Source organism: Cnephaeus nilssonii, assembly GCF_951640355.1.
Source record: "Cnephaeus nilssonii genome assembly, chromosome: 1".
Taxonomy (NCBI): domain Eukaryota; kingdom Metazoa; phylum Chordata; class Mammalia; order Chiroptera; family Vespertilionidae; genus Cnephaeus; species Cnephaeus nilssonii.
This window is the reverse complement of record NC_137072.1, coordinates 94,182,704-94,208,352: the sequence shown is the minus strand read 5'-3', so window position 1 is coordinate 94,208,352 and position 25,649 is coordinate 94,182,704. Positions and strand designations below refer to the sequence as shown.

The following is a 25,649-nucleotide window of genomic DNA, read 5'->3' as shown; positions in this document are numbered from 1 at the left end:
ATGACGTCATGAGTGCGCGACGCCGCTCGGCTAAAGCAGCCAATCGCGAGCCAGCTTAAAGTTCCACAGGTTCAGTGGTAGTTAAGGTCATCTGTCATAAATCCTGAGCGGATTCTCCACCTGTTTCTTCCTGGTAATTAAATCCCGGGGCCCTGCTGGAAGACGAAAGCGGGAGATGTCTCTGCGATGTGGGGTAGTCGTCCGCACCGTGAGACCCCAGGTGAGCGGCGGGATTTCAGGGTGCGGGCGTGGGGTGGAGGACTCCATTCTCTCAGTGCGCCCAATAATAAGGCCAACAATTTCTGATCACTTACTTCTGGTCACTTACTGTTCTAATCTGTTTTTCTTTTTTTTAATGGAAGCAACAAATTGCTCTATTCTCGTGGCCGTCGGGGTAGACATACTATGTGCTGCTTCTTCTTTTTTTTTAATATACAATATAATTTTGATTTCAGAGAAGAAAGGAGAGGGAGAGAGAGAGGCACAGCAATGAGAGAGAATCATTGATTGGTTGCCTCCTGCACCGCCTCCCTATCCACCCCTGGGGATCTAGCCGAAAGCCCTGCTGGTGCGGTAACCGGGAATGGGCCCGCCCAACCACTGAGCCGGGCCCGCCCATCCACTGAGCCATGCCCGCCGGGCTCTAATCCTTCTTCATGCGGTATCATTTAATGCTCCCAGCACCCCTGTGTGGTACAGTCTCTGGTATTGGTTTCTTTGTAGGTTCTCTGGCCTACGCCGAGAGCTTTTCTCTGTGTTTATCACTGATTTGAACCCTGCACTTTTTGGAGCATTTTTAGGAAGGAGCACTGCGTTGAGCACCCCTTATTATTTACTACTAGTGGCCCAGTGCGCGAGATTCTTGCACTGGGGTAGGGGAGGGGGTGCACGATTGGGACCTGGGAGGGAATCAGGGAGGTTGGCCAGCTGGGGAGGAAAGTTGGGAGGGCTCCAGGGCCTGTCCGGCCCATCCCGGATTGGCTGGACCTCAGCAGGGAGCGTCTGCCCCCTGATGGTCAGTGCAGGTCATAGTGAGCGGTTGAGCGGCCTTAGCAGATCACTAGCATATTATGCTTTGATTGAACGGATGACTGGACACAGCATATTAGGCTTTTGTTATATAGGATAGGATTATATAGGATGTACTAGATACCACTCTGGGCGCGGAGCACACAAACCTGTGCTGTAGGCTTTTCCAGAGACAAGGACAAGTGCTGTAGCAATCGTGCAGCACCATTACCAGATGCTCTTCTTAAATTGTTGAAGATTCTTTTGCGTTAGGTGTACTGACTAATGACTTTTGTAGTGTTTGGGTGATCTCGTCACGTTTGTGTTCACATCTAGAGGCTAGTGGTTTCTTATGGTCAACAAATGTACAGTTGACCCTTGAACAACAAGGGTCTGAACTGCAAAAGCCCACTAATACGGGTTTTTGTTTTTTGGTGTTTTTTTTTCCTATCTGCATTTAGGAATCCTGGTGGGAAGGTAGGATTGTATACATTGAATCAGTTCATTTTATACAGGGGACCTGAGCATCCTCGGGTTTTGGTATCTGCAGGCGAGTGGGTAGAGGGGATATTAAATGGTAAGTAAATGATTCCAAACCCCACTAAATAAATGTCATAATGAACTCTTTAGGTATTTGGAAAATATTTATGCAGTCCAGTCAGAGCAGTAAGTTCCTTGCCAGATAAAAAAAAGGAATTTTTACAAAATGGACCAGACCTTCAAGATTTTGTGTCTGGTGATCTTGCAGACAAGAGCACCTGGGATGAATATAAAGGAAACTTAAAGCGCCAGAAAGGAGAAAGGTAATTGAAATTTTGAGATCGTTTTAATGTCCCATTCCTTCATCTTGCATTATTTTAAGATATAACCAAACCTTAGAGTATATTTTTAATCAGACTTGTTAAATTTAGCTTAAAATCATTAAAAGGAAGTGATAACAGACATAGAATAGGTAAGTAGGTGAAATTGTTGAAATACTTTTCTCTGTACTCTTTGATAATTTTCCTTCACCCTTTCTAGGGATGAACCATCCTACACCTCCATCTCCTTTTTTCTATTCCTCATCAAATTTCTTCAGAAAGTGAAGTTTATTACCTTACTACTAATCTATTAGACTTTGTTAAATTTTTCATTGTAATTGGGTGTTTATGATATAACTTGTGCTTCTCGAAGTCTATGTACATATGACCTATGGATATCTTGACTTAATTTAAAAGAATGGTGAGGGAATTTCATGCAGAGGACAAATTGTTTTGTTTTGGTTATTTTTTTGGGGGGGCATTTTTTAAAAATAAATCTTTATTGTTCAGATTATTACATTTGTTTCTCTCCCGCGCCCCCCCCCCCCATCCCCCCATAGCTCCCCTCTACCCGGTTTCCACCTAACCCCATGCCCTTACCCTCCGCCACTGTCCTCATTCATGGGTGTAAGATTTTTGTTCAATCTCTTCTCGCACCCTCCACAACGCCTTCCCCCCCACCCCCGAGAATTGTCCATCCACTCCCTTTCTATGCCCCTGATTTTATTATATTCACCAGTTTATTCTGTTCATCAGATTTTTTATTCACTTGATTTTTAGATTCACTTGTTGATAGATATGTATTTGTTGTCCATAATTTTTATCTTTACCTTTTTCTTCTTCTTCCTCTTCTTAAAGAATACCCTTCAGCATTTCATATAATACTGGTTTGGTGGTGATAAACTCCTTTAGCTTTTTCTTATCTGTGAAGCTCTTTATCTGACCTTCAATTCTAAATGATAGCTTTGCTGAGTAATCTTGGTTGTAGGTTCTTGCTATTCATCACTTTGAATATTTCTTGCCACTCCCTTCTGACCTGCATAGTTTCTGTTGAGAAATCAGCTGACAGTTGTATGGGTGGGTACTCCCTTGTAGGTAACTGTTTCTCTTGCTCTTTTAAGATTCTCTCTTTGTCTTTTGCCCTTGGTATTTTAATTATGATGTGTCTTGCTGTGGTCCTCTTTGGATTCCTCTTGTTTGGGGTTCTGTGCGCTTCCTGGACTTGTAAGTCTATTTCTTTCACCAGGTGGGGGAAGTTTTCTGTCATTATTTCTTCAAATAGGTTTTAAATATATTGCTCTCTCTCTTCTTCTGGCACCCGCATAATTCTGATGTTGGTACGCTTGAAGTTGTCCCAGAGGCTCCTTACACTATCTTTATATTTTTGGATTCTTTTTGTCAGACAGTCCAATTTCTCCCCGTATGAGTCTGGGTCCCCAGAGTCTCCCCCAGAACTGGAGTTCAGAGCATTCGGGAGCTTGTATCTCCCTCCCGATTGAAAAAAACAGCAGTGCACCCAGTTGCACCTCTGTACCTCCGCACTTCCTACCAGTCTCGATGCACTTTTTTCTTTCCTTCTAGTTGTAGAACTTTCACTCAACCAGCTTTCCCGTGGTTCTGGATGATATTTGTTTTGTCTTTTAGTTGGAGTTTTGATGTGGTTGTGATAGGCAGCAAGTACAGGGGTTTACCTATGCCGCCATCTTGGTTGTTCTTGCGGACAAATTGTTTTGCTGGATACCTTACCCAACAATTTCTAGATCACAAGTGGGTGGAAGTCAAGGGGAACCTGAGGATACATAGTCTTCACTCCACATTTCAGATTATTCTCATTTAATAATCAACATAAAAATCGAGAATATCAAGTATAGCAGAAGTCCTCCTTAATCTGAAAAAATAGACTTTTTTCATTGGGAAATGAGATGTTCAAAACTCCCTCATTCTTTTTTATTAGGATGGTATTATTCTGTGCCTTTGCAAATGATACACATGAGCATAGTGTCCTGTTAGACACAAATATCAGCGTTTCCTAAAGTATTTGAGCAAGCCTGAATTTGAATCTCTGTTCTTTCTTCTATGGCAAAAATTATAAGTTAATTCAGAATAATGGGCGGGGGGGGGGGGGGGGGACCGCTTAACCAGGAATTAATAGATTAATGTATGATTAATAGATCAAAGCTGTATGATTATTTGGGGATATGTTTGTTAATGGATAGTTTTCATTTTCCTCAGGTTAAGACTACCTCCATGGCTAAAGACAGAGATTCCCATGGGGAAAAATTACAATAAACTGAAAAATACTTTGCGGAATTTAAATCTCCATACAGTAAGTTGTCAAGTGTTAAATATTTCTCTTAACCAAAAGCCGTACATTTTCTACATGTGTAACTTAAAAATTAATAAACTACATACCAATAACAGTAAGGAAAGTGTTTAGGATACATTACTATTAATAATGGAAATAAATTTAAAAATTATTTTCCCTACAAAAGAAACAAAAAGTAATTGAAGCCCTAGCTGGTTTGGTTCAGTGGATAGAGCATCGGCCTACTGATCAAAGGGTCTGGGGTTTGATTCCAGTCAAGGGCATGTACCTCAGTTGCAGGCTCCTCCCCAGCACGGGCCCTGGTCACGCTCATTCAGGAGACAACCAATGGATGCATTTCTCTCACATCGATATTTCTCTTTGTCTTTCCCTCTCTCTTTCACTCTCCCTAAAAAAGCAATGGAAAAATATCCTTTGGTGAGGATTAACAAAAAATTTTAAAAAATAATTTAATTTCTTAGCTTCTCATTTAATAGTAGGAAAAAAAAGATTTTCCTGTGTCTTTGGAAATGAGGGTTTATTTGTTTTATATTACAAGTTAAGAACATGCTTATAGGAAAGAGTATAAAGATAAACGTGAAACATTGTATACATAATCCCAAATGTTAACTATATCACTTTAAATGTTCTATATATATCCTTCCATTTTTTTGCACATATAAAATGTATACATTCATATAGTTTTTAACTTAATAAAGATACAGTTTGGCAACTAATAGCATTTTTTAAAAAAATGTATTTTATTGATTTTTTACAGAGAGGAAGGGAGAGGGATAGAGAGTTAGAAACATCGATGAGAGAGAAACATCGATCAGCTGCCTCTTGCACACCCCCTACTGGGGATGTGCCCGCAACTAAGGTACATGCCCTTGACCGGAATCGAACCTGGGACCCTTGAGTCCGCAGGCCGACGCTCTATCCACTGAGCCAAACCGGTTTCGGCCTAATAGCATTTTTAAATAGTGAATTTCTTCATAAATATGTTGTAAAGATGTACAGGTAAATGCCTGGTCACTCATTTGTTCAGTTGGTAAATACTTTCAACCTGGTTGTATTCAGTTCTCTTTTACTCACAGGTGTGTGAGGAAGCTCGATGCCCCAATATTGGAGAGTGTTGGGGAGGTGGAGAATATGCTACTGCTACAGCCACAATCATGGTAAGACCAGTCTCAAACTCTAAAGCTTTAGTCTAGAAATTAGAAGGAAATGTTTTAGGTCTTTCTCCTAAAAATATGCATTTGTGCTTCTGATTAGATTTTTCATTTCACATGAATTTTTGCGAAATGCATGAAAAAAAAAAAACCTGACAAAATAAACCAACCTGTTATGATCTCTCCCTTCTCTGAATAAATCTATTATTGATTTTTCCATCTGTCTGACAGTTAATCATGTGCTGTCTTGAGCTATATCTTCTATTAAGTTTTGGAAATGTTACTTATGGTTGCTGAACTTCTTTTTCCTCCTAAACAACAAGAATTTATTTTTCTCATGGGCTTTTGGTTGGCTGGGATTCCACTGGTATTGACTGAGCTAAGCTGAACTCCAGGAAGTAGGTTGGGTTCAGGTCTGCTCTACAGAGCTTTATTTACCTTAGACCAACAGCTCTTCGGGATATTCTTACGGAGAATGGAAGGAGTACAAGAGGGGAAGCCAACCACCTATGCACATTTGAGCTTTCTGCTTGGTCATGCCTGCTATCATTTTATTGGACAAATTAAGTCACATGGCCAAGACAAACATCAGTTGGGATAGACACATAAATTTCTCATCCAGTGTGTGTGTGTGTGTGTGTGTGTGTGTGTGTGTGTGTGTGTGGCGGGGGGAGACTGCAAGTTACATGGCAAATGGTGAGATGTATAACCTTAATTTGGTTGCCTAAGAATTGGGATTAACAGTGCAGTCTACCATATTTATCCAGAGGGGTATGGATATAGAGGTATTGAGGCTAACCTGTATTATGTGCAACTGAGAATTCATATTTGTCTGGGAAGTTCTGCTAAACCATTTAATTGTACCAGCAGGAGGCTATTTACTTGAGGAAGTGGGGATTCTTATGAGATAGAGCAGTGGTCGGCAAACTCATTAGTCAACAGAGCCAAATATCAACAGTACAAAGATTGAAATTTCTTTTGAGAGCCAAATTTTTTAAACTTAAACTTCTTCTAATGCCACTTCAAAATAGACTCGCCCAGGCCGTGGTATTTTGTGGAAGAGCCACACTCAAGGGGCCAAAGAGCCGCATGTGGCTCGCGAGCCGCAGTTTGCCGACCAAGGAGATAGAGCTCCTTCTTATAATGCAGAGCCAACCAGGAGCTCATCCAAGTTACACAACCTCAGTTCTTGAAGGAGTAATTCTGAATACTCCATGATGGGGATCTCTGGCTTCACTCCTTACCAGGTCCCCTTTCCCACTGTTGACTCATAACTGATTCCTGGGAGAGTTCATTGTTTCAGTAAAACTCTGTGAGACATTGGGCCTAAGCATCATTGCTGTGAGTCCTCTCTGAGAGAGTTAAAGGGAGAGAGGAGCTTTCTCCCCTAAACTACAACCCCTGCGGAACATCTGCAATGGCTGTGCTCGCAGGGGGTAGACATGGTAGTGACCTGTGGCAGCAGAAGCAGTGTCCTGGAGAAAGCGATACCCACAGAAAGCAGATTATTAACTTTTTATGTGTTTTCTGTTTCATCTATTTAACAAGAAGGAGCTGTGCCTTCTATTTAACCCTTTGCACTCGCTTGCTTTTTTCTCGATTCCTTTATTCTACTCGGGATTTAATTTTTTAAATACCCCAGATTTTACAAAGTGCGGCAGTAGAATAAAAAACTGGAGTTTCTTTTCATACAAACTTATTTATTTGGATTTTTTTATATTTCAAATTAATTGATACATTCAATACCATTCGACATATGAGCTGCTACCGATGCTAACCGTGTCGAGTCACACTCGACATCCAAGTGCAAAAGGTTAATTTCCACAGAGACCTGCATATTGATGTTCATTAAATATTTTATTTCTTTTAAATAATTTTATTAATATTAAATAGATACAAAAGAATCTTTATAACTTACTTACGTGTAAGAATATCAATATAGCAAATAACCCCTTACCTCCAGTTTGAGAGTAGAACATTAGCATTATCTTTGAGCCCACCTATGCATTCTTTGCTGATCCCATCCCCTTTCTTTTTCCCTTAACACCATTCTTAGTCCTGAGTTTATCATTTCCTATTTTTTTCTAGTTTTACCACATTATATTTGTGTCCCTTAACAATATTGCTTAGCTTTGAATGGTTCAAATTTCTTATAAACAGAATCAAATTGTATTCATTCTTTGTAACTTTATCCTCTCAATACTATATTCTTGAGGGTCATCTGTCTACTTGATTGAAATTGTAACATCTCTATTTTAGTTGATGGGTGACACATGTACAAGAGGTTGCAGATTTTGTTCTGTTAAGACTGCAAGAAAGCCACCTCCACTAGATGCCAATGAGCCCTACAATACTGCAAAGGCAATAGCAGAGTGGGGTCTGGATTATGTTGTCCTGACATCTGTGGATCGAGATGGTTAGTGTCATTATTACCACTTCCAGAAATTGGCTCTTACTAATTTGTGGCATCACCTTGAGCAGTGGGCTCTCTTGTTTCTAGATTTGCCTGATGGAGGAGCTGAGCACTTTGCAAAGACTGTATCATACTTAAAGGAAAGGTACTTGTTTAATTTAAGGACTTTGTTTGTCTCATATAAATTCAGTATGGTCTTTACTTCAAAGCAGTGGCTATTAACCTTTTGTGGGGGGGATGGGAGGTGTTATAAATCCCTCTGATAATCTGCTGGAAATTATCTGCCGGAAAAAAAGCATATGTGAAGGTACATACTTGCAGAAATTTTAGGGATTCGGGGACACGAACTCATCCATGAACCTTTGGTGCATAGATCCCTTGCTTTGTATTTGAGTGCTAGTCTAAACTTCCTTTGAGTAATTTTAAAAGAAGTATAAAGCTGCAGTCTTCCTAGCACTGATTTTGAATAAATCATCATCTAGAAGGAATAAGGATGAGATAAGCTCCCACATTGTAAAAATATGTAAGTCTTGATATAGAGTTTATCTGTATTTATATGTCCTTGGAATTTTACCCATAATCCACATTTTTTCGACTTTAATCTTGTCCATTTAAAAAGATTTTAAAAAGGGAGTTATGCCTATTTCCTATAGCTCAGTGCTAGTCTAGCACCTACATACTTAGTAAATGTTTCTTCAATGATTTCTGTAATATTTTCTATTTAATACATTTTATAATTCATTAAAAAAAATGTTTGTTTGCAGCCCACTAAATTGATTGCACAAACTACTAATGGGTTTCAACTTGCAGTTAACAAACAGTGAGTTATAGGATGTGTTCTTTCAATATCTTTTATATCCATAAGAGGGTATATTTTTATACATCTGTTCTCTTAGGAAACAGCTCCAGAAACTTTGCAGTTGGATTTGTGGAAAAATTTGTCATCTGTCCCGGTCATTTCTACTGCTGTCAGAGAAAGCAGCTCTCTGAGCTAGTTCACATTTCAATGCTTGAATACATAGATATAGCCAATATAAATAGGAAGATTAGTATTTAGCTTACATTTTATTTAAGCAAAGCTCAACTTGACTCCGCAACTCAGAATAGCTTTTAAAGCCCATAGCACTTGTGAAATATTTGCCTAGAGGAAGAGAGGAAGGTCCTATTTGACGAATTTTAAAATAAATAAAAATTAAAGCAATCAAATAATGTTTACATGCTCATAGAAATATCCCAATTTACTTTCTAAAAATTAAAATATATTTTATATTTAACGTTTTAATATTTATATTTTAATTCCTAAAAAAATACATATTTTTAAATGCCTTCTTAGTAATGCTTAAAAATCTGCACAGTCTCAAAATGTATCCTGATTGTCATTTGCTTACAGATGTATTTTAACCACTGTGTACATATTATTTGATGTTCTGGATTTATTTTTTCATTAAACAGTTCAGATATAAACATTTGTATGTTCATGCTTTTTGGGGCAGGGTTCCAAAGATTACTGTGTTGAAAGTGATACAGAATGTGTGGGATGATTTCTGTTTGGAGCGGCAGTTATGTCAGTTCTTCTCCCCAGTTTAATGCTTATCTTTTTTTCCTTTAGGAATCCAAAAATTCTTGTGGAATGTCTCACTCCTGATTTCCGAGGAGATCTTAAAGCAATAGAAAAAGTCGCTCTGTCAGGATTAGATGTATATGCACATAATGTAGAAACAGTTCCAGAATTACAGAGGTAATTACACATACAGAGAGATATTGGAACGTTTTCTCACTTTTTTCAAAGGAGAACTTTGTAATAGACTTTTATACAGTGATTTTTTTAAAACAGAAACCACATAAGTAAGCCTATTACAGAAAAATTAGACAATATTGCCAACGAAAGAATGTGATCATCACCCATAATATTTCTACCCAGTAATATCAATTTTCAACATCCAAGTATAAATATCTTATATATTTATGCATGTGTATGTTTTGTTATACACACATAATGAGCATCTTTTTTGCTCTTTTTGATGGTATCTTATTAGAAGTGCCGGTGAGTTATTTTTTCAAAGAACAGTGTTGAAAAAAATTACACAAGAGCAATTACTTTGAGTGTAATTCTAAAAAAAGAAAGAAACAAACAAAAATGCTATAAAATGCATTTGGCATTAAGATATGCAATAAATGATGCCAAAGAAAAACTGGTATTCAGATGTATTTTAAATCTCTCTTAAAAAGTAGACACTATACTTCTTTACTTTTTCTAAAAATTTTAGTGGTTAGGAATAATTATAGATTGTTATTCCACATTGTGACTATGCTCATATTTAAAAAAGATTATTTTAACCTGTAACATTCATTTTTATTAATTTTAGTAAAGTTTTTGACAATGGTTTTGTTAGTTTATAGACATTATAATAGAATTTGAAAGAAGTATGATAAAGAATAACCATCATTTCCACTAAATCATAAACATTAGAGAGCATAATTTAAATTCAGTGGAGAAATACTTTCAGAAAATAATGACTTTCTATATTATCAGTTTTGTGGTTATTTTTTAACTCATAAATTGGTTTCCTCTCTTCTCAGTGAACTGGTCTCTGGTTAAAAATAACAACCACAACAACAAATCAATTACCCAAAATAAAGGTTGCTTTTGAATTCAAATGAATGCTGGTTTAATATCAGCAGTTTTAAAAATATATATTTTTATTGATTTCAGAGAGGAAGGGAGAGGAAAATATAAATATTAATGATGAGAGAGAATCATTGATCACTACCTCCTGCACACCTGCAACTGGGGCATGTGCCCTGACCAGGAATTGAACCATGACCTCCTGGTTCTGGTTCATAGGTCGATGCTCAACTACTGAGCCATACCAGCCAGGCTAACATCAGCAATTTCTATCCATTGGGCCTTGTCCCAATTTAAACCATGGTGGTTTGGCCCCCGTTGAAGTCTGGCACACAGCCTGTTCCAACCCTGCCCTATCTCCTCATACCACCACCAGTGGGTGCCAATTTCCCTGTTTTCACTTAAGGAACATTATCCTTTCCAGTGAAAATTCCAGAATCCTGCATTTTTTTTTAAACTAGGCGATGTCAACGTTGTATACCCACCAGCAGAGGGCAGCTCAGTCTTTCGAAAAGAAATTATAAAAGTTTCAGCCCTGAAATGTGGGTTTAAGTTAAACAGTTTTTTCTTTGTTCAGTATGGAGATTTTCTTCCACTCCTTTTCCTTTTTTTCTTTACTACCCCTTATAATCACTTACTCTCAGCTTCAGAATTCTAGCTTCTCCTCAAGTACTTCATAAATTGAATTACTTTTATTTTAGTTTTCTCTGCCCCAGACTTGAAAGGCCTTAAAAGTCAACAGCAAGGGCGCCCAGCAAAGCCTTATTTTCTATCCTAAAGTAATAGTTAGACTTTGGTGCACAAATTCTACCATTGACCCATATGATGATGCAATGTAATGTCCAGAATGTACTTTCCTGGTCTTTCATATTGCTTACATAACTATGTGCTTAGTTGAGCTTGTGGTTATTCTTGCTGACAACAGCCCTGCTGTTTTCAAGGAAAGTCCGTGATCCCAGGGCCAATTTCGACCAGTCTCTGCGGGTCCTGAAGCACGCCAAGGAGGTTCAGCCTGATGTCATTTCTAAAACGTCTATCATGTTGGGTTTAGGCGAGGATGATGAGCAAGTATATGCAACAATGAAAGGTAAAGGAATTGAAAATTAAAACTCTCATTTCATTTGAATAATAGCAGGAACCCCACTTTTTAAAAATATATATATTTTATTGATTTTTTACAGAGAGGAAGGGAGAGGGATAGAGAGTTAGAAACATCGATGAGAGAGAAACATCGATCAGCTGCCTCCTGCACACCCCCTACTGGGCATGTGCCCGCAACCAAGGTACATGCCCTTGACCGGAATCGAACCTGGGACCCTTGAGTCTGCAGGCCGACATTCTATCTACTGAGCCAAACCAGTTAGGGCAGGAACCCCACTTTTTTTATTGATTTCAAAGAGGAAGGGAGAGAGAGATAGAAGCATCAATGATGAGAGAGAATCATTGATCGGCTGCCTCCTGCATGCCCCCTACTGGGGATGGAGCCCACAACCTGGGCACATGCACTGACTGGGAATTGAACTGTGACCTTCTGCTTCATGGGCCGATGCTCTACCACTGAGCCACACTGGCTGGACAGGATCCCCACTTTGAAGGTCCCATTACAATTCCCTCCATAATCTCAGTGAAAGTTCCAGTAAGAATTAAGTACAGTATATGCTTATAAATAATAACATAAAAAGGGAAGGATGTATGTTTTCTTAGAATTTTGTGGAATGACATGCAAGAAGATCAAGATATGAAATTTGCATCCCATTTTATTTTCTACCCTTGTATGCAGTAAAACCATGATTTTGTCCACTTTTCTTGTTCAGTTGGACAATTTTTGAAAGCCATCCAGGTACCAAGAGCTCTTGCCAGCACTGACAGTTCAAAGATGAGTAAGATGAATCCAGGCCTTTGAGAAAGAGCTTACTGGCAACATTGTCACATAACATGATATATTTTGGACTTTGCTAACCTTAGTCCCGTAAGCTCATTTGCTTTGTGATTCTTAGGCTTTTTAAATTTTTAAATACAACAGCTTTTATTTTACCTGAAAGTCCTTGGCCTTCTTGTAGCTGTTTATTGTTTCAAAGAGTAATGAGTTCAAATAGTAATTGAAAGCTTCTCTTTACCACAGTTCGTAAAGTTTTACTAGAAAGATTCTGAGGTCAGAGATCAAATCACATCCCCAGTGCATACTTTGTACAATTACCTAAAGCCTTATATTATCCTAATAAAGAGGGAATATGCTCATTGACCATCATGCCCTCACAAACATGGTGGCACCCACAGCCAATTAGGAGTGAATATGCTAATTGACTGCCACACCCTCAAAATGGCAGCACCCACAGCCACAAGATTGTGGCTGACCCGAGGTGCAGGCAAGCCTTGGATGGTGGCTGCCCAGCTGCCCAGGACTGCCCAAGGCTCAGATAACCAGGGCCAGCTGAGGATTGCACTGCTGGCAGGGGCAGCAGCAGAGGTGTGATGGGGTGTCGCCTTCCACTGATCGCCAGGTCACCTGCCCCTGGAGGCTCCTGGACTGTGAGAGGGGGCAGGCTGGGCTGAGGGACGCTCCCACTCCAGTGCATGAGTTTTCATGCACTGGGCCTCTAGTATAACATGTCTGGTCTACAATGTGGGTGTTTTGGGGCCTTTGATATACAGTTCTTTTAATCTTTTCTGCCTAACAGACTCCTGCTCTAGACACTTTCCAACCCTATTTTAACATTTATTCCATAGTACTGGAGTCATTCATCCTTATATCGGCCCCACATGATTGTCTTAATCATTCCTGTTTTCAATCCTTACCATATCTCCTAACACATAAATACCTTTGAATGAATGTATACAGTCTTATTTTCCAACATCAGGATTTTCCAAAATCATGTAGGCCAGGATAAAGTTCACACTGTTCTATAGTAAAATTACTTTCTGGAAAATTATGCTTAAATGTATAATTTTAGCTTCATAAAAGCATCTGCTAATATAATGTATTTTTTTTTCCTCTCTAGCACTTCGTGAGGCAGATGTGGACTGTTTGACGTTAGGACAGTATATGCAACCAACAAAGCGCCACCTCAAGGTACAGCTACCATGAATTGCCAAATGTTGGTAATTTTAATTAAATCTTTATTTTCCACAGGATAATTACAAAGCTGCTGGCTTTTCTTTAAAAATACTTTTTTTTTTTTCTTATTGATTTCAGAGAGAAAGGGAGAAAGAGAGAGAGAGAAACATCAATGATGACAGAGAATCATTGACTGGCTGCCTCCTACATGCCCCAAACTAGGGATCAAGCCCACAGCCCAGGTATGTGCCCTGACGGGGAATCAAACCATGACCTCCTGGTTCATAGATCAACACTCAACCACTGAGCCACGCCACTGCTGGCTTTTTAATAATATGTTCCATGTATATTTTCCATTTCCAGTTTCCATTATATTATCTGCATAAAGCAGCTACACTGGCACTTATTTCCTGCCCTCAAAATTATGTGACTTAAGCCAACAAAAAACTATATTTAAAAGTTGAGAAATTATATTCATTCCCAATGGTGATCTCGTGGTTTGTTTTAGAGTTATATGAAGAGCCAGAGATGAAGTTGGACTTCCTATTTTTTATATTGCACATTTAGTCATTAATTCAAGAAACTTTTCTTGAGTCGTGACCATGTGCCAAAAACAGTGCTAAGCAGAAGATACAAAATGAGTAATACACAGCGTAGTCCTCAAGAATTTTATAGGAGTGACTAATTCTTGATTATATTTGTTAGTTCATAAAGGAGTGATGCAGATATATAATCTCTATAAACAATCTCATTTTCTTTGTCTATCCTTTGGAATAGCTAATATGATACAAAATTGATATTCCCCCTCCTTTCTAATTCCCTGAAATTACGTTCTGATAGAGTGGCCAGCAGGTAACCAGTAGACAGGTAGTCAGTGAGAAGGTAAAAGAAGAAACCTGGGCGCGCCTGGATAAATTATGAAGTTAAAAACCACCTTAAGAGATTAAAAATGGCAAAACCAATGGACACAGACAGTAGGGGTATGATTGACTGCTGGGAGGTGGGAGTGGCTGGGGAGAGGTCAATGGGGGGAAAAAGGAGACATATGTAATACTTTAAACAATAAAGAATTAAAACAAAAACAGAGATTAAAAACGGCAGCAGAGTAAGTGGAAGGTACACTGACATTCTACCAGGACCAAACTGGAAATACAACTAAAATACAGAAGAATCAACCTGAAAACTCAACTGAAGACTAGCTGGAGAGAACTCTGATAACCAAGGATGGAAAGTGGAGACAGCATAGAGACTGGTAGGAAGTATGGAGACACAAAACGGCTGGCCGGACTCCCACAGATAGCAGCTGAAGGTCCAGAGGGATATCTCAGCTGCGGGGGCTTCCCACTGAGAATTCCAGGGTCTAACCCCAAGCTGGGCTCCCCAGCCCAGAGAAGCAGAACTGAGAAAGGTGCCACAGAACATCTGGCTGTGAAAAGCAGCAGGGTTGCTATCTGCCTGCCAGAGATGGCTGGAAATGTAGGCACCCTCTTAAAGGGCCAACACAAAAAATTTCATGTGCAGCCACTCACTTTGGACTCTGGCAGAGGGAGGGAAGAGTGGACTGGAGCTGTGTGAGGAGAGTCCAAGGTTGGGGGCTCTGAGGTTGGAGCTCGGAGGGCAGCCACCTCAGTTGCCTGTGCTGACTCATTCCCTCATGCTAAGAATGGCCTTTCTTCGCAGACCTTTGCTATCCAGGCAGTTTTTTTCTGGGGGAAAGGCAGTTGCCCCACCATGTTGGAAGACCTCTCCCCCAACCCTATGGTCAATAGCCTGAGGCTAATCAAGACTGAGTGTCAGTTGGACTGCAGGCAGAGGAGGAGCTCTGGGGGCTTTGAATCTTTGCTTGATTCTTCTGGGCCAGGGGCTAGAAAAAGCAGACCCTGGTGCACATCTTGGTCCTTTCTGAAGGCACCCAGCCCCAGCAGCGGGAGCCACAAGCTGTGGGTTGCTGATCGCTCTAAAGAGGGTACTCAGGGCCAGTTACAAAAGGCATCTGACATCGTCCTGCACTAGAGTCATAGCATAGCTAGCTAATACATAGACACAAACCCAAAAGGGCAGCCAAAAAGGGAAGACCAAAAAACAACCCCCAAATGAAAGAACAAGAGAATTCTCCAGAAGAAGAGCTAAACAAAATAGAGATAAGAAATTTATCAGATATAGAGTTCTGAATAATGATAGCAAAGATGCTCAACAGCATGGGAGAAGGTATAGTAACTAAGAAAAAAGACCAGTCATAAATACAGAATGATATAGTAATGATAAAAAACACATTGGAAGGACTACACAGCAGATTAAGGGAAATTTAGGATTGGACCAGTGAATTAGAAGACAGGGCAGAAAAAAAATCACTCAATCCAAGAACCAAAAAGAAAAAAAACAAGAGGAACACTTAAGGGAGCTGTGGGACAACATGAAACATAACAATATTCACCTAATATGATTGCCAGAAGAGAAGAAAGTGAGCAAGGGATAGAGAATGTGTTTAAAGAAATAATGGCAGAAAACTTCCCTAACCTGGTGTCATACAAGTTCAGAAGGCACAGAATCCCAAGCAAGAAGAACCTAGACAGGTCCACACCCTGATACATGGGTCATTCACATGTTAGGACACAAAACAAGTCTCTACAAGTTCAAGAAGATTGAAATATTAAGCTCTTAAGTGCTGATGAGGATGTGGAGAAAAGAGAACCCCGGTACACTGCTGGTGGGAATATTAAGAGCTTAATATTTCAAGAAGATTGAAATATTAAGCTCTTAAGTGCTGATGAGGATGTGGAGAAAAGAGAACCCCGGTACACACTGGTGCAGCCATTATGGAAAACAGTATGGAGATTCTTCAAAAAATTAAATATGGAACTGCCATTTGACCCAGTGATCCCACTTCTAGGAATATATCCTAAGAAAACCAAAATACCAATCAGAAAGAATGTATGCACTCCTATGTTCAGCATAATTTTTTTAAAAATATATTTTATTGACTTTTTACAGAGAGAAAGGGAGAGGGATAGAGTTAGAAACATCGATGAGAGAGAGAAACATCGATCAGCTGCCTCCTGCACACCCCCTACAGGGGATGTGCTCGTAACCAAGGTACATTCCCTTGACTGGAATCGAACCTGGGACCCCTCAGTCTGCAGGCCAACACTCTATCCACTGAGCCAAACCGGTTAGGGCTGTTCAGCATAATTTACAATAGCTAAGATCTGGAAACAACCCAAGTGCCCATCAGTAGATGAATGGATAAAAAAGCTGTGGTACATTTATACCATGAAATACTATGCAGCAATAAAAAAGAAGAATCTCTTACCCTTTGAGACAGCATGGAGGGACCTGGAGAATATCATGCTAAGTGAAATGAGTCAGTCAGAGAAAGACAAATATCACATGATCTCACTCATATGTGGACTCTAACAAAATAAAATGATGAATGAGTGGATCCAGAGACATGGAAGCATGGAACAGAGTACAGATTCTCAGAGGGAAGGCGGTGTGGGGTTGGGGGGTGGGAGGGGTGTGTGGGAGTTAATCAACCCAAGGACCTAGTATACATATCAGCATGGCCCATGGACACAGACAATGGGGGGGGTGAGGGCCTGGGGTGAGGAGCAGGGGGTGGGCTGGAGGGGATCAGTGGGGAGAAAAGGGGGACATATATAATACTTTCAACAATAAAGAATTATTTTTTAAAAAATCTTTGCCTAACCCATGTTTTTCTCCTATGTCTTCTAGCAAATTTAAAGTTTTGTGTTTTACATTTGCATAAAACTTTATAGAATGTATAAGAACTCTCAAAACTCAGTAATAAGAAAATAAACAAGCCAATTAAGAAGTAATAAAAAATATCTGAACAGATACTTCATTAAAGAGAAATAGCATATAAGCATATGAAAAGATGCCTATACATCATTAGTCCATCAGTGAAATGCAAATCAAAATGAAGTATCACTGCACACTCATTAGAGTGGCTAAAAGTAAAGAGTGACAGTATCAAGTGTTTGTGAGGATGTAGAGCAGGGGTAAGGAACCTCCAGCCCTCGGGCTGTATAAGACCCACGAAATCATTTGGTCTGGCCCTGCCAAGGCATCAGGCGTGAGTTCATTAAATGACCAAATACAGTAGTCTAATTTATAAGTTGTTAATTTTGTATGGCCCTCAAATGATGCTCTAAATATCCAAATGGCCCTTGGCAGAAAATGGTTCCCTACCCCTGATGTAAGGAACTAGAATACATATACTGTTGATGGAAGTGTAAAATGGTACAACCAAGTTAGAGAATAGTTCATCAATTTCTCAAAAGGGTGAACATACACATGCCATATGATGTAGCCATTCCACCTCTAGGTGGTTTTATCCTATCTAATAAAATATTAATATGCAAATTGACTGTCACTACAGCACACAAGATGGCTGCCCCCATGTGGTCAAAGATGACTGCCTCCATGTGGACACAAGATGGCCAGCAGGGGAGGGCAGTTGGGAGGGATCAGGCTTATAGGGGAGGGCAGTTGTGGGTGATCAGGCCAGGAGGGGAGAGCAGTTGGCGGGGGGACTAGGCCTGCAGGGGAGGGCAGTTGGGGGGGACCAGGCCTGCAGGGGAGGACAGTTAGGGGTGACTATGCCTGCAGGGAAGGGCAGTTAGGGGCAATCAGGCTGGCAGGGGAACTAGGCCTGCAGGGGAGGGCAGTTGGGGGGGACCAGGCCTGCAGGGGAGGACAGTTAGGGGTGACTATGCCTGCAGGGAAGGGCAGTTAGGGGCAATCAGGCTGGCAGGGGAGTGGTTAGGGGGTGATCAGGCTGGCAGGCAGAAGCGGTTAGGGGCAATCAGGAAGGCAGGCAGGTGAGTGGTTGGGAGCCAGCAGTCCTGGATTGTGAGAGGGATGTCTGACTGCCCGTTTAGGCCCAATCCCTATACAGGCAGTCAGACATCCCTCGAGGGATCCCAGATTGGAGAGGGTGCAGGCTGGGCTGAGGGACACCCCCCCACACACACACACACACACACATGAATTTCATGCACCAGGCCTTTAGTCTAAGATAAAAGAGAGCATATGTCCATACAAAGGCTTGAACACAAATAATTATAGCAGCTTTATTTGTAAATACCCCAAACTGGAAACATCATCAATATCCATCCATAGGTCCATGGATGAGCGTATTATGACATATGCTGACTATGGACTATTACTCAGCAAGAAATAGGATGGAACTATTGACACAAACACCAACATGGATGAATCTCAAAATAATTATACTAAAGCCAGACAAGAAGGAGTACCCACTATGTGATCCCATTTACATAAAGCTCTAGAAAATACAAACTAATGTATAGTGACAAAGCACTAAGTGGGGAAGGTGGGAAGGAGGGATTGAGAAAACTTAAAGGTGATAGATATGTCCATTATTTTGATTGAGCTGATGGTGTTTCACAGGTGCATATATATGTCAAAACTTAACTTTAACATGTGTGGTTTATTACCAATTATAGTTCAATAAAGCTGCTAAAAAGCCCCAATATTTTCAAATTCACAAGAAACAAATTTTTTTAACTATGTATGGTGATGGATGTTAACTAGACTTACTGTGGCGATCATTTTGTAATATATACAAATATCAAATCATTATATTGTGCATCTGAAACTAATATAATGTTTTATGTCAATTATACTTCAATTAAAAAAAAGGAATGAGACAGATAAATACTGCCTTATTGACAGGCGACTGCACTTTGAGTTCTTACTTCAAAGTGCCTGTGGCATAGTGGAAGAGTACATTTTCCATCAGGAAATCTTGCTTGTTCAAGTTCCACCTCTGTCATAAACTTAGTGACCTCTCAATCTTCAGTGTCCCCATCTCTAAAATGTCCCTGCTTATTTTATATAGTTAATGAGATGAGTGAGATCAGGCTTTATAATGTTAGGTATCATGCAAACGTATTTAATGTTATTTACCACACCGGATACATCAGACCTACCCTACTGGTATAAATTAGCACAAAGACTGATTATTTTCAACTTATAAAGTTTCTCAATGGTAATAAGCATGCTTTAAGACATGCTCTTTTTAATAAACAATTTAATGAGAGAAAATGAAAATAGTGAATAATTGTTCTTCTCATATGGAAAACAACACCTTTCCTACCAACTTTACTGAATTTAGAGACTGAACAAGATAGGTATGCTATGCTTTGAAAAATCTTTGGAAATGTTTTTACAAATATTAGATGCTATTACTATAACTATGCTTTATGTCCATGTGTTTAACGTAATACTTAGAGGTACAGGGTAATGGTGGTTCAAAGGACCAAAACACTGGTCCTCAGAATTCCATTAGTTTTAATATTTATTAAATGCCTACTAAACGTAGGAACTGGAAATCTAAAGTTGAATGAGGTGTCTTATATTCGTCATCAAATTACGTCCTTAAAGCATCTAGATAAGGAAAATGAGGCTTGGAGGGGTTAAAGAGCAACAAGCAAGTAAAAGAACTAATATTGCCCTAGCGGGTTTGGCTCAGTGGATAGAGTGTCAGCCTGTGAACTCAAGGGTCCGTCCCGGGTTCGATTCTGGTCAAGGGCATATACCTTGGTTGCAGGGTGTGCAGGAGGTAGCTCATGGATTTTTCTCTCTCATCAATGTTTCTAACTCTCCCTCTCCCTTCCTCTCAAAAATCAATAAAATAAATTTTAAAAATTAAATTAAAATATACCTATAAGTAAAAAAAAAACACAACACAACCTGATATTTAAATCCAAATTTTCTACACTCAATAGTTTGCCCTTTTTACTGTGCTCTCAAAATTGCTTATAATCACAAAAGCACTCAATACTAACAAATCATGCTAACTATGTGCTCTACATATATTTATTTGTGTCTGTTTTATATTAGTTATATATTTTTATATAATGCATAATATATAACATATATGATATATACAGGTGTCCCAAAAATATGTACACATACTTTAAGATCTGATAGCTTGCCCTAACTGGTTTGGCTCAGTAGATAGAGCGTCGGCCTTCGGACTGAAAGGTCCCAGGTTCGATTCCGGTCAAGGGCATGTACCTTGGTTGTGGGCACATCCTCAGTGTGAGGTATGCAGGAGGCAGCTGATCGATGTTTCTAACTCTCTATCCCTCTCCCTTCCTCTCTGTAAAAAAATCAATAAAATAAAAAAAATAAAAAGCTGTGGTACATTTATACCATGGGATTCTATGCAGCAATAAGAAAGAAGAATCTCTTACCCTTTGAGACAGCATGGAGGGTATTATGCTAAATGAAATAAACCAAATAGAGAAAGATAAGTATCACATGATCTCACTCATATGTGGAACCTAATGAACAAAATAAACCGATGAATAAAATAGATCCAGAGACACAGAAGCATAGAACAGATTACGCAATCTCGGAAGGCAGGGGAGGGGAGAGCTTAACCAAAGAACTTGTATGCATCTATGCATAATCTATGGACACAGACAATAGGGTGGTGGTGGCTGGGGGCGATGGCAGGCTAGAAGAGGTCAATGGGGGGGAGTAAAGGGGACATATGTAATATTTCAACAATAAATAATTTTTTAAAAAACCACCTTGAATGCATGGGTATGAATTTTCTGTAGAATCAAAATGATTTATGGAAATTCAAGAATCAAAATTAATTCTTTAAATCTAGGTTGAAGAATACATTACTCCTGAAAAGTTCAAATACTGGGAAAAAGTAGGAAATGACCTTGGATTTCATTATACGGCAAGTGGCCCTCTGGTGCGTTCTTCATATAAAGCAGGTGAGGTAGACTGCACGGGATGGTTTCATGTAGGCCCTAACATTCCATATTTACATTTTAATAGTTGTGTTTGTCTTTTGTGAAGAATAAAAAAGGTGAGGAGGGTTTGGGGGAACTTCCTTAGGAAATTTGTTTCATAAGGTTCATATTGAGGAAAAATTTACTCTCAGTTGTTTGTTTGTTAAATGAAGAATCCTTCCCTTCCCTACTTTAATATGTAATAGCTCAGCTACTCTGATGAAAGCAGAAGTAATCAGTTTGTTCTATGCTTAGGTATCAATAGTAGGTTACTCAGAAGTGACAAAGTTCCATCAAGCATATAACATGGTTTTTAGGAAAACGTGGTCATTTGACAATGATGCCAGCTGCTTCTCCAAACTCCAAATTTTAGATCAAATTAAACCCTGAAAAGTATTTGACAGCATTGCTGCCTGCAACATTAATAGCTTTGTGTTTTTCCTCCCAGATGCAACAGAAAAAAATTCATAAGATTATTTTCCCTATAAATATTTTTTGTTTTTACTAGCTACATGCAATTTTTCACCTTTGTAATTTCAGCTCTTATTTTGATCCATAGTCTGAGCTGACTAGTGAAAATAAAAGTGTTTTCCAAGAGATTAAAAATCATGTGATAATGGCCATCAAAAGGTCTGTGAGAACATATCTGAAAATTGAATTTAATCCAAAAAATCTTTATGGTGTTTGCCCTGTGAGTTAGACTTAATTATAATTTTTTGAAGAATAAATAGCTAGTTATTTTTTGGAAGTGTCTGAGCCATGTTGTTACTATTAATGATCTTTTATTTCATTTTATTTTTAAAAATATTTTTATCTGCTCTATCCCTTTTTTTATTTGTTAATCCTCAATTCAAGGATATTTTCCCATTGATTTTAGAGAGAATGGAAGAGAGAGGGAAAGACAGAAAGAAACATCAATGTGAGAGAAACTCATCAGTTGGTTGCCTCCTGCAGGAGCCCTGACCAGGGCAGGCCAGGGAGGAACCTGCAACTATTGTAGGTGCCCTTGACTGGAATCGAACCCAGACCCTTGGGTCCGCTCTACCCACTGAGCCAGACCGGCTAGGGCTTAATGCTCTTTTAAATGACTTTTATATTAGGGTCTAAATTATAGATATGCTTAAATTTGGCATGAATTATATTTATAATAATTATACAAAGTATAAGTAATATTTATTATGTTCCTATAAAGAAATTTAATGAAATAATAATAGCTTATCCTAGGTACAAAACCCAAGAGTTTGATTGAATGCATTGACAGGATGTGGGGACTTTGGAAACTAATATTACAAGTGATTTATTCTTCAGGCAGTGCTAGCAAGCTAAAACTATATATAAAGAATAGAAAGAAGTCAGCTTCCAAAGTAGTTACAGTAGAGTACTGTCATTTGAAAGGATTTTTTATTTTGTTGTTTTTGGTTTTGTGTATGTGTGTATGTTTTTAAGGAAATTTTCTAACATTTATAAGGAAGTGAATTATGAACATTTTAATGCTTTTTAAATTACCAGTAAAAACTCAAATTCTGGTTATTCAGACCATGCATTAGGATCTGATAATAATGTTGGTTTCACTCCTGTCAGATTTAGATAGAGGTATGGAGCAGCAAGGATTATTCTCTTCATTACTTGGCTAGTTTATGAGCTTTGGGATTCTTTGTGATTGTATACGGGCCGGTTGCAATTCTACTCGTATATTTAGATGACAAAGAGACTTGATCAGACTCCTCATAAAATCAGACCTGCATCTCCGAGCTCTGCCAATCAGCATTGAGCTGTGCTGTCACAGTGATAGACATACCTTAGGGGGTGGAGAAGAAGCCATTATAAAGGAAGAGCTCTTGCTTCCCTAGAGGGGAATGAGCTAAAGAGATTCCATCAGATGAGTCTGCTCAACTGAAACGAGGTCTGTTTTATAAACATCACATCTAGGCTAATAATGTAGCAGAATTGCTCTCTGAAATGAAGTGTGCCAACAGCAATACCTTTGTCAGTGATGAGGACTAAATAGTGCACATAGTGGGGAATAAATGTACAGAAGACCCATAGATACAATAGGGTCATGCTTTATAATACTGAGTTACTAGAAAGAATAATAGTAAATTATTGCATTCATATGTGGAATTTAATGAACAAACTGAACTAACAAGCAAAATAGAAACAGACTCGGTGAGAGAGCAGGCAGACAGCTTTGGTGATGGTGGGGGGTTTGTGGCGGATGGAGGGATTGAACAAAAAAGAAAAAGAACTCATGGACACAGGCAACAGTATGGTGATTGCAGGGGAGAGGAAGGTGGGTGGAGGTGGAAGAGGGTAAAGGGGGGATAAATGGTGATGGAAAAATATAATAAAGAGAAAAAAACAAGAATAATAGTAGAGATTGTAGTGATCATAAATTTATTTTTTAAAAAAACAATGACTAATCATTGTTGGGGAAAGAGCCAAAGATATAGGAAATATTATTGCCACTGACAAGAGAGGAATGCCAACAAATACAAAAATCTTCTTTAAAGGGAAACACTGAAGTGTAATTATTCTGACATTGACTTTAAATTGATATTAATCTATTTTCATTTTTCCTAAATAGGTGAATTTTTCCTGAAAAATTTAGTGGCTAAAAGAAAAACAAAAACCCTGTAACACTTAACAAGACATTCAAGATCACAGGAATTTTTAGAATTGGATTCCATTTGCCAACAGAGGTGGTGACAGAATGCCTGTGCTTCATTGGATGAACCCTAATTTTTTGTTTTAAGAAAAATGTTAATAAGCTGTGCATATTTAATTATAGCAACTTACTTGCCTTTCAGCATATCTTTTTTGTCCCAGTAGACAGTTGCTTGCTGTGATGTAATCATAAAACATCCTGGTAAGAGTTTACTGTTTTTACAGCATACTTTAAAAATACATTGAAAACTTCTAGCAAACCTTAGGTTTCTGTTACTTGTGCATCATCGATGCATTGCATTTTCTGATAAATAACATGCTGTGATGAAACAGGCAATATAGCTGATTATATGTAATTAGATATGCTTATATATGATTACATAATCTGATAAGATTATATATAATTGGATATGCTCTTCACATAACAGTATAACATCATTGGAATGATTTAGAAAGGCTTAAGATTTTGCGTGTTGATTTTTACATTGGTGTGACCATTTTAGTTCGGCAAAATAGTTTTGTATTGATTACTTGTTTAGGGCCTCTGTAAAACCAAGACCACAATGTTGTCCAAGACAGAGAAATGTAATCTAAGGGCAGTTTGCTATCTCCATGCACTATCCCTTTTATTCCTCACACTGCTCTGATGGGATGGTTGTATGTATAATAGTAGTGATCTGAGTAAGGAATTTCTTTTCTAAGTACCAGGAACTTTTGACTCTGAATCTCATTTTTCTTCTACACAAAGGAAGTCTTTAGGTGGCAATATTGTAAAATACATAATGTGAATAGCCAGTTCTGTTTTGAATTTTAAAATATGTGAACTAATACCTTTTTAAAAAATAATGCATAACTTTGAAAATTAGTACATTTTAATTTCACTCACAGGAGTCAGACATACTTTGATTCACTTTCTTTATAGATCCTAGTAAATTTTGCTGTGTAAAATTAACTCCATCACTTTAAATGTAAACATCTCTGACAACCATCCTCCCTAAAATCTATTTTTCACAGGAATAATAGATTAGACTCTGATGTTTCCTAATTTTGCACAATGGAGGCGAATGGGAATAAGACATTTTAGCAGAAGAACCTTTTTGTCAAATGAAATTTAATGGAATCCAATGTAAAATAATTAAAATGACATAACTAACCATTATACCATGACTAAAATACATGACCTAATGCCTGGGTCTTGCTGGACATTTGGATGTGGTGAACATATGCTGTAAAGGTATACTCCCTTGCACACCTGTAACAGACACACAGGCTTGAATTTTTAAGAGGCCAGGGCAGAGCTTTGACCTTCTTAAACAACAATGCATTAATAAGAAGTACATTTAGCCCTAGCCATGTTGGCTCAGTGGATAGAACGTCGCCCTGAGGACTGAAGGGTCCCAGGTTCGATTCCAGACAAGGGCATATACCTTGGTTGCAGGCTTAACCCCGCGTCCTGGTCAGGGCAAGTCCGGGAGGTAACCCATCGATGTGTTTCTCTCACATTGATGTTTCTCTCTCTCTGTTTTTCCCCCCTCCCTTCCACTCTCTAAAAATCAATAGAAAAATATCCTCCGGTGACAATTTACAACAAAAAAGTAATTTAAAGGCACAGGCACAGCAGGAGGTCTCTACAAAAATTCTTGATTGGGCAGCACAATAAATACATCAGTGTTCTTCTGTGTATTACAATTTGTTGTGTGCCCATTTCAGTATGTCTGCTCTTTTTATTTATGTAGCACAGATAGTGTTTTTAAGAAAAATGAGTGATAAATGCACATTGTTGTGTTTTGTTTTTGTTGTTGTTGTT

At 38.8% G+C, this 25,649-nt stretch overlaps 1 protein-coding gene across 5 annotated transcripts; it reads left to right on the top strand.

Annotated features, from left to right (window-relative positions):
- Positions 1–25,649, top strand: LIAS (lipoic acid synthetase). Of its 5 annotated transcripts, none has more exons than XM_079769158.1 (11): positions 1–220; positions 1,757–1,811; positions 4,041–4,134; positions 5,211–5,291; positions 7,545–7,701; positions 7,786–7,843; positions 9,308–9,436; positions 11,266–11,411; positions 13,324–13,394; positions 21,049–21,160; positions 23,763–25,649. In XM_079769158.1, exons 1-11 carry the CDS (start codon positions 187–189, stop codon positions 23,813–23,815), a joined length of 990 nt encoding a protein of 329 aa, XP_079625284.1. In that variant the 5' UTR covers positions 1–186; the 3' UTR covers positions 23,816–25,649. The 5 variants fall into 5 exon arrangements, with proteins under 5 accessions (XP_079625284.1, XP_079625283.1, XP_079625282.1 ...); XM_079769157.1 differs by having other exon boundaries at positions 1,639–1,811; positions 21,049–21,138; XM_079769156.1 differs by having other exon boundaries at positions 1,639–1,811.